The following is a 9,692-nucleotide window of genomic DNA, read 5'->3' as shown; positions in this document are numbered from 1 at the left end:
TTTCATATGTTGCTTTTGATAAGCTCAAACAAATATAAGTGAAGATCATGAGCATAATATTTCTTTCTCTCAAATTAATTTAAGTGAAGCAAGAGAGAATTTCTTGAAAATTTTACTAACTCTCAAATAAATCTAAGTGAATCAAGAGAGCATTTCTTCAAATATACTAAAGCACACCATGCTCAAAAAGATATAGGTGAAGCACTAGAGCAAGTCCATAGCTCATAAAAATTTAAGTGAAGAATAGAGAGCAATTCTAACAAGTCATGACATAATTTTGGCTCTCTCAAATAGGTGTGTCTAGAAAGGAATCAAGACTTAAAAGACAAAATAAAACAAGAAAATACTCATATCATACAAGATGCTCCAAGCAAAACACATAGTATGTGATGAATAAAAATATAGCTTCGAGTAAAATACCAATGGTTGTTAGAGGAAACAAGGGATGCCACTCGGGGGCATCCCCAAGCTTAGTTGCTTGATCTCTTTTGGATAATAGCTTGGGATGCCCAGGCATCCCCAAGCTTAGGCTCTTCTTACTCCTTATTCCTTCATCCATCGTAAGATAGCCCAAAACTTGAAAACTTCAATCACACAAAACTCAACAAAAGCCTTCGTGAGATCCGTTAGTATAAGAAAACAAATCACTACTATAAGTGATGTAGTAAACCAATTCATATTTTGTTCTTGCATTATATCTATTGTATTCCAACTTTTCTATGGCAAAAACTCATCAAAGAAAACCATAGAGCCATCAAAACAAGCACACAATGCAAAGAAAACAGAATCTGTTAAAAATAGAACAGTCTGTAGTAATCTGGGTGTTACGAATACTTCTTTAACTCCAAAAACTCTAAACAATTAGCAGGGCCTGAGAGATTTGTATATTGATCTACTGCAAAAGGAATGGCTATTTTATCGCTCCCTGGTTAAAAATGAGAATTATTTTCATGAGCGCAAAAGTGTATGTTTTTTCAGCAAGATCAAACAACCATCACCCAAGAAGATCCTAAAGGCTTTACTTGGCACAAACACTAATTAAAACATAAAAAATACAATCATAGCATTAGCATAATTGTGCAAACACTCAAGAACAGGAAGCAAAAAGCAAAAATAAATTTTATTCATTGGGTTGCCTCCCAATAAGCGCTATAGTTTTACGCTTGTAGCTAGGCATAAAGCAAGGATCTACGTTTTGTCATCCGTAGGCTTAGCGACTTTGGTAAGGGTTTTCTCAAACCTGGGAGGCTCTTTGCACTTCCCTAAATTTTTAGAAAAAGAAACCATCTTTAGATCCAAAATATCCAATCACTTGTTGCAAAGTGTAATCAAGGTATTCATGCGATTGATACTACCATTGAGATGTTTGAGGGGTTCGTTATATTTTTGTAATTCAACCATGTGTTTATGCAAATCACCAAGTTTGTCTAACATTTGAACTCCCTCTAGGGTAAAAGAAAACCCCTTCTTTTGAGGTGGAACACCCAAAATTCCTCGCAAAATTTCATAGGCAGCAGTGGCATCAAGCTTAATAAAATTCCCTTTAACGACAAAATCTAGGAGTTGTCTATGATGCAAAGCCAATCCTATGTAAAAATTATGAAGCAAGATCTTAGCACCCCCCCCCCCGCCTTTAAATTGCAAATACGGTAAGATTCCATAAGCCTATACCAAGCATCTTTCAAATTTTCTCCTTGTCTTTGCTTGAAGTAAAGAATTTCAAAATTTGGTGACAAAGGAGGGGTAGGCACGCTAGCCATTATGACTAGAGGGCAAGGACATAGATAGATCTGGCAAGAGGGGTGAAGTGGGGGAGAGGAAAATGAGAGGCAAATGGCAAGTAATGTAAATTCTAAGGAGATAAGATTTGTGATTAGGAACCTGGTATATGTTGAAGATCCTCCCCGGCAATGGCACCAGAAATTCCTTTTGACGTCGGTTGAAGCTATGTCGGTATTTACCCAAAGAGGAAGGGATGATGAGCACGGCGGAGGTAGGTATTTCCCTCAAATATGAAACCAAGGTTAGCGAACCAGTAGGAGAACCAAGCAACACAACGTAAACAACACCTGCACACAAATAACAAATACTCGCAACCCGACATGTAAAAGGGGTTGTCAATCCCTTTCGGGTAACGGCGCCAGAAATTGGCAAACGGACGTGAGAGAGTTGTAAATATTGATAGATCGTACGCCAAATAAAATAAATTGCAGCAAGGTATTTTTGTATTTTTGGTTTAGTATATCTAAAAATAAAAGGCAAATAAAATAGATCGCGAAGGCAAATAATATGAGAAAGGGACCTGGGGGCCGTAGGTTTCACTAGTGGCTTCTCTCGAGAAAAATAGCAATCGGTGGGTAAACAAATTACTCTTGGGCAATTGATAGAACTTCAAATAATCATGACGATATCCAGGCAATGATCATTACATATGCATGACGTCCAAGATTAGTAGACCGACTCCTGCCTGCATCTACTACTATTACTCCACACATCGACCGCTATACAGCATGCATCTATTGTATTAAGTTCATGGAGAAATGGAGTAATGCAATAAGAATGATGACATGATGTAGACAAGATCTATCTATGTAGAGATAGACCCCATCATTTTATCCTTAGTAACAACGGTACATACGTGTTGGTTCCCCTACTGTCACTGGGATCAAGCACCGTAAGATCGAACCCACTACAAAGCACCTCTTCCCATTGCAAGATAAATAGATCAAGCTGGCCAAACAAAACCCAAATATCGGAGAAGAAATACGAGGCTAAAAGCAATCATGCATATAAGAGATCAAAGAAACTCAAATAACTTTCATGGATATAAAAAGATAGATCTGATCATAAACTCAAAGTTCATCCGATCCCAACAAACACACCGCAAAAAGAGTTACATCATATGGATCTCCAAGAGACCATTGTATTGAGAATCAAATGAGAGAGAGAGAGAGAGGAAGCCATCTAGCTACTAACTACGGACCCGAAAGTCTACAAAGAACTACTCACGCATCATCGGAGAGGCGCCAATGGAAGTAGTGAACCCCTCCGTGATGGTGTCTAGATTGGATCTGGTGGTTCTAGACTTTGCGGCGGCTGGAATTGATTTTCGTTGACTCCCCTAGGGTTTCTAGAATATTGGGGTATTTATAGAGCAAAGAGGCGGTCAAGGGGGCACCCGAGGTGGGCACAACCCACCAGGGTGTGCCTGTGCCTCCTGGCACGCCATGGTGGGTTGTGCTCTCCTCGGAGCACCCCCAGGCGCTGCTTTGGCCCATTAGGTGTCTTCTGGTCCATAAAAAATCTCCGTAAAGTTTCATTGCATTTGGACTCCGTTTGGTATTGATTTTCCGCGATGTAAAAAACATGCAAAAAACAACAACTGGCACTTGGCACTATGTCAATAGGTTAGTACCAAAAATGATATAAAATGATTATAAAACATCCAGGATCAATAATATAACAGCATGGAACAATCAAAAATTATAGATACGTTGGAGACGTATCAGCCACCTCCTCCAAAAATCTTTAGTTGCAGATGATGAGCACAGGCGCCGCCATGAACAACAAGTCTTCATCAACCACCAACCGCATCGTCCCTTTCCCCAAACTTGATGAAGTGGTGCCTGCTGGATGGGAGGACTTGAGGAAGTTGATCCTTAAGGATGAACCATGCCTGGAGGAGGAGGTTGGCAACAAGGTGAAGATGCTGGAGATCAAGGAGGGATAATTGGCACAAGAAGGAGATGATAAATCCACTCTAGATGAGTATCCTACAAACCCTTATAAGTTCAACATCCAAGGATCTATTCCATTATTTCCTCTTTGGCTCCCTAGAAGGAGTGGGGAAAGGAACCACCTACCCGGAGGAGATAAAGGAAAATATCAAGGATTTGTAGCAAGTCTCTAAAGCTCATGTGAACACTATTGGAGAGGGTATTAACTCTTATTGGATGACGAGCAAAGACCTTGAGGCAAGGGTCGATGGTATCTTCCATCAGATCAGTCTCATGGCTGACACCATTAATCAAAATATTGCACAGCTTGAGTTTTTAACATAGGTTGTAGATCACCAGCAGGCCGTGATTAAGGAGATGAGGGAGCGCTTCAAGAACATCTTCACCGCCTGCAAGGATACCTAGGTGTGATGCCCCGATTTGACCGTACACTAATCATACACGCAAACGTATACGATCAAGATTAGGGACTCACGGGAAGATATCACAACACAACTCTACAAACAAAATAAGTCATACAAGCATCATATTACAAGCCAGGGGCCTCGAGGGCTCGAATACAAGAGCTCGATCATAGATGAGTCAGCGGAAGCAACAATATCTGAGTACAGACGTAAGTAAACAAGTTGCCTTAAGAAGGCTAGCACAAACTGGGATACAGATCGAAAGAGGCGCATGCCTCTTGCCTGGGATCCTCCTAAACTACTCTTAGTCGTCGTCAGCGGCCTGCACGTAGTAGTAGGCACCTCCAGTGTAGTAGGAGTCGTCGTCGATGGTGGCGTCTGGCTCTTGGACTCCAACATCTGGTCGCAACAAACAGGTATAGAAATGGGAAAAATGGGGAGCAAAGCAACGGTGAGTACTCATCCAAAGTACTCGGAAGCAAGGAGCTACACTACATATGCATTGGTATCAAATGAAAGGGGTAGTATAGGTGGACTGAACTGCAGAATGCCAGAATAAGAGGGGGATAGCTAGTCTTGTCGAAGACTACGCTTCTGGCAGCCTCCATCTTGAAGCAGTAGAAGAGAGTAGATGGTAAGTTAACCAAGTATAATCGTATTGCATAAACCTACCCGGCGATCCTCCCCTCGTCGCCCTGTGAGAGAGCGATCACCAGGTTGTATATAGCACTTGGAAGGGTGTATTTTATTTAAGTATCCGGTTCTAGTTGTCATAAGGTCAAGGTACAACTCCGGGTCATTCTTTTGCAGAGGGACACGACTATTCGAATAGATAAACTTCCCAGCAGGGGTGCACCACATTTCCCAACACGCGCGATCCCCTTTGTCCGGACACACTTTCCTGGGTCATGCCCGGCCTCGGAAGATCAACATGCTACAGCCCCACCTAAGCACAATAGAGAGGTCAGCACGCCGGTCTAAATCCTATGTGCGCAGGGGTCTGGGCCCATCGCCCATTGCGCACCTGCATGTTGCGAGGGCGGCCGGTGAGCAGACCTAGCAACCTCCATTACAAAGGAAGTTGCGTTACGCGGTCCAACCCGGCGTGCGCCGCTCAGTTGCTGACGTCAAGAAGGCTTCGGCTGATACCACGACGTCGAGTGCCCATAACTATCCCCGCGTAGTTGGTTAGTGCTTATAGGCCAATGGCCAGACTCAGATCAAATACCAAGATCTCGTTAAGCGTGTTATTTTGAAGTAACCGCGAACGCCGACCAGGGCCAGGCCCACCTCTCTCCTGGGTGGTCTCAACCTGCCATGTCGCTCTGCCACAAAGATCCACACAGAGGGCCATCGGGAAAGTATGTCCTTACAGCCCCCAATTCGTGAATCAACCACGAGTACTCAACAAGACGACCCGACTTTAGTCACAACATGTATGATGTGTAATATGTATAGTATATACCCATGATCACACTACAAAAAAAAGACACATCCGTGACATTTTGGGCCGAATGAAATTTTTTTCTATCATACATATGACACTTCTATGACGATAATTGTGACAAAACCCGGTATCATCATAGATGTGGTGGGCTCCTACTTCTATGACAAAAAATCATGACAGAAAATGGGCTTTTCGTACTGGGCGGGCCGGAGATGCTGCTGCATGACATTCTTTGGGCCGTCCATGACGGAAAAAACCATGGTAGAAGCGAGGGGGAGGAAAATTTCAGGGAGTTCTCGGTTACGGTGGGAGGTCGGGGGCCGAGCGATGCGCGTTCCCTCGTACACGTACGCGCGTGTGTGCGAGGCGTTGGCTCTAACTGAACCCGAGCAAGGCGTTGGGCTCTAACTGAACCCGGGAGATCGCACTGCAGGCTACGCGTTACTAAACCCGAGCGATCGATCGATGGATGTTAACTGAACCCGATCGAGCGATTCCTTTGCTACTGCTGCTAACTGAAGTCGATCGATGCTGCCTCTGGGATGAACAGTGAGTGTTGCGGGGGGTTTGGATGAACAGTGAGCGGTGGCGTTGCCTCCGGATGAACAGGACCCCGTGGTGTGGTGGAGGGCTGAATGAACAGTAGACGGTGGAGGGGTGCCCTTGGAGGGTGGTTGAATAGGACCCCGTGGTGTGGAGGGCTGGATGAACAGTAGACGATGGAGGGGTGGTTGAACAGTAGCCGGTGGAGTAGCGCGCGGTGGAGGCTGGATGAACAGGAGCCCGTGGAGGCTGGAGGAGGTCGATGGTAGCCCGTGGAGGCTGGAGGAGGTCGACAGTGGAGATGAACAATATCCCGTGGAGTCCCGTTTTGCGGTACGCCACACCCCTCCCGATGAACAGGACCCCCGTTTCGACCGTAGCGCTCCAACACAAGTCTGTTTCGTCCGTTTTGCAGTACGCCACACCCCTCCCGATCAACAGGACCCCCGTTTCGACTGTAGGAGGTCCGTTTCCTCCGTTTTGCGGTACGCCAGACCCCTCCCGATCAACAGGACCCCATTCCGAACGTAGGAGGTCCATTTCCTCCGTTGTGCGGTACGCCAGGCCTCGTTTCCATCGCCTGTTCCGTCCAAGCCCTCCCGATAAACATGACCACGCATTCCGTTCTGACCCAGCCGGTTGGCTCCCACGCGTTCCGTTGCCTCCCGATGAACACGACGCATTCCGTTGCCTCCCCATGAACAAGGCGCATTCCGTTGCCTCCCCATGAACACGACGATGACGCTGTTTCTCCGTTTCGACCCAGCCATGTACACGACTCATGGCCGTACGTATGCGCGAGTAGGCGTTCGAGACCCCGCCCGTATGTACACATACGTGGCCGTATTTTCTTTCTTGCACCCTGGCCGCTGTACGTACGTGTACATGCTACGTGCGCGCCTCTGTAACATCCCAATTTTCCTAAATTAGGATGTTAATAGATCATTCATATGCATATCATATTTTTATTGCATTATTTGCTTTTTCAGAATATTCAAATCATTATGCAACAAAAGGCAATTTATTTGGAGTGGAGATAACATGACTTCTCCCCTATTTTAAAAATGTTCATAATGTGTAGAATATTATTTCCAGTTCATCTCATATGTTCTGGTAATATTTGTGATCTACAAAGTATTTTATTTGTGTGTTATTTTACTGTTTGTGTGGCCTTTTGCATCAAAATGAATTTCTAAAATTGCATTAGGTGAGGAACTAGTGTTCCTTTAATTTATGTTAGTAGTATATATTTATAGGTGCGTCTACGTATTTTTATTTAGTTTTTATATTGTGGTTTTATTTTAGTTATTTTTGTTGCTGTAGTTTTTGTTCAAAGAAAAGGAAAAAAACACAGCACGCAACACCGCAGCGCAGTGCACTACGCAGCCCAACGCCCGCGGCCCAGCACCACACCGCTGCAGCCCACAGCCACCGCAGCCCACGCGAAGCAGTACGCACCCGATCCGACCCGCACCAGCGCCTGACCCGCTGTCTCTCTCTCTCTCTCTGCCAGCGGAACCCGCCACGCACCCGTCCCCTACCCCGAGCCGGACACTACAGCCGCCGCACGCACGCACGCACGCCAAGGCCGAGCCAGTTCGTCCCGCGCCCCTGGTCAACCCCGTGCAACCTAGGGACACCGTACGCGAGCCCAACTGCTCGAGGGACCCCGCACCCCCTCCTCAATCTTGCTCGTTGCTGCACGAGGGAGCTAGGGCGAAACGGATCTCGCACGGGAGCTCCGCTGTCCGCCGTCTTCGCCGGAGGATTCCACCGCCGTACGGACACCACCAGCCACACTGTTCACTCCCCTCGACCCTCCCCTCAACGCCGCACCTTTCTGACATACGCTCGTCGCCGGAATCGCAGCGGAGCGAGCCGCCCGAGCGAACCCGACGCCGCCGGAGCAGCGGCTGTTCACGTCGTCACCGTCGGCCGCAGAGCACGCCACGTCGTCGTTTGACCTCACCACTGCGTCCGCAACTCGAAGCCGCCTCCGCCCGTCACCTCACCTTCGCCGGAGACCCACCAGAGAAGTCGCCGCCGCCCGACCACCGCCGCCGTTTTTCCCCTGTTCTGGTGAGCACATGCGCCCAGCCAATCGGAAGACGCCACTTGGCACTTCTCTACAGGGCACGCACAGGAGTTGCTATAGTAACGCGTGAACTGTGCAGGAGATTTCTGTTGTTTTTGTTTTCTTTTCAGATTTTCACCAAAAACTTCAACTAGCTATATCTTTTAACCTATAAGTCCAATTTAGGTAATTCTTTTTCCTATGCACTCACAAAAATCAGCACATTATCACAGCATCAACTTTGCACATGTCTGCACCGTTCAAATTTGAACTCATTCGAGTTTGAATCAAATCTTCTGGAGGCCATAACTCTCAAACCGTTTATCGGAATCGAGTGATTCTTTTTGCGTTGTGACCATAGTGCCATTTAGCTGCTGTTAATCTTCTGTTGTTGAGTTTTTTAAAAAAATTCCTTGCTGTTGGTTTTGTTTTGGATCTTTTCATGTTCCGGTGATTGATTTGTTGAATTGTGTGAAACATGTAGATTGTCCGGAGTGCGACGCGAGCTATTGTCAGGAGTGTGACATTCTGAACCAGAACCAAGGCAAGTTACATGTTGATCATCCTTTACCTATTGTTTTCTATGCATGTAGTTATATCACACTATGAATATATGCATGTATCGGAATACTATATTATTTTTGCTATGCTGATGAGCTATCTTCCCGTCTTTGCAAATTGTGGTAGTGGTAGGTTGCTATGCTTTGTAGACGGGGGTGGTTCGTGTATTCATTGAGTTTATGTGAGGATTATATATATTTAACAAATTGAGTAGTAACTCAGGATTTAACTCACCTCTAGGCGGAACTGGTATTGCTTGGTGTTGAGGGAACGCATCATGGGGTCTTGCACCTTTTCTAAGGCCACGCGCTCATGAGAGTGCACCCTAAGTGGAATGCCGCCCAGGTTCAAAAAGATCAGACAAACTTAGTGACTAGTAACTTCCATGTGCGGCCACTGGCTATATGGGCTCTGGCTTAGTTGATCGGTTATTGGAACCCTTGCCCAGACTGTGTCGACAGATGTAGCATATGTAGGTGGGATGTGGCCGTCAGGTGGTTAAGGGAACCTCTTCTGAAAGACTTCGTCTCAATCTTCGGATTGGGTCCAGTGGGTAAAGCGTACAAAACTCTGCAGAGTAATAAAACTAACCAGGATTAGCCGTGCCCCGGTTATGGGTAAATTTGAGCCACTATGCCATTACAGTTGTAGGATGATCTTGACAGATGTGACACTTAATAATATTTGTGGGCAACTTAATAAAGGGTAGGTTGGAGTTGATTTTGCCAACTCAACCTTGTGCATTTAATTGTAGTAATAAAGAACTAAATAAAAATTTGACTATTAGGTAGTTATTAGGATAAAATCAGCTTTCTGCAAAAATAAACCCCCAAGCCTTCCTTTGTTGTACTATGCATATACATGTAGGTCTGCTTTATTATTACTCCTGTGTAACTTGCCAATACATTCCAAGTATTGACCTATAT

At 45.5% G+C, this 9,692-nt stretch overlaps 1 protein-coding gene across 1 annotated transcript; it reads left to right on the top strand.

Moving 5' to 3' along the window:
• The first annotated feature begins 3,559 nt into the window (after positions 1–3,559).
• Positions 3,560–8,749, top strand: LOC123168507 (serine/arginine repetitive matrix protein 1-like). Its single transcript, XM_044586690.1, has 3 exons — positions 3,560–3,700; positions 7,455–8,210; positions 8,690–8,749. Exons 1-3 carry the CDS (start codon positions 3,560–3,562, stop codon positions 8,735–8,737), a joined length of 945 nt encoding a protein of 314 aa, XP_044442625.1. The 3' UTR covers positions 8,738–8,749.
• Positions 8,750–9,692: the final 943 nt, after the last annotated feature.

Source organism: Triticum aestivum, chromosome 1A (genome assembly GCF_018294505.1).
Source record: "Triticum aestivum cultivar Chinese Spring chromosome 1A, IWGSC CS RefSeq v2.1, whole genome shotgun sequence".
In the NCBI taxonomy this organism is placed as follows: domain Eukaryota; kingdom Viridiplantae; phylum Streptophyta; class Magnoliopsida; order Poales; family Poaceae; genus Triticum; species Triticum aestivum.
This window is presented reverse-complemented; position numbering and strand designations above follow the sequence as displayed.

What these genes read in the sequence shown, in the direction of transcription:
- LOC123168507 (XM_044586690.1), top strand. Translation starts at nt 3,560, where the DNA reads ATGAACAACAAGTCTTCATCAACCACCAACCGCATCGTCCCTTTCCCC. An exon ending in AGGAGGAGGTTGGCAACAAG is followed by an intron (nt 3,701 to 7,454) that starts GTGAAGATGCTG and finishes TTGTTGCTGTAG; the next exon opens with TTTTTGTTCAAAGAAAAGGA. An exon ending in GCCGTTTTTCCCCTGTTCTG is followed by an intron (nt 8,211 to 8,689) that starts GTGAGCACATGC and finishes TGAAACATGTAG; the next exon opens with ATTGTCCGGAGTGCGACGCG.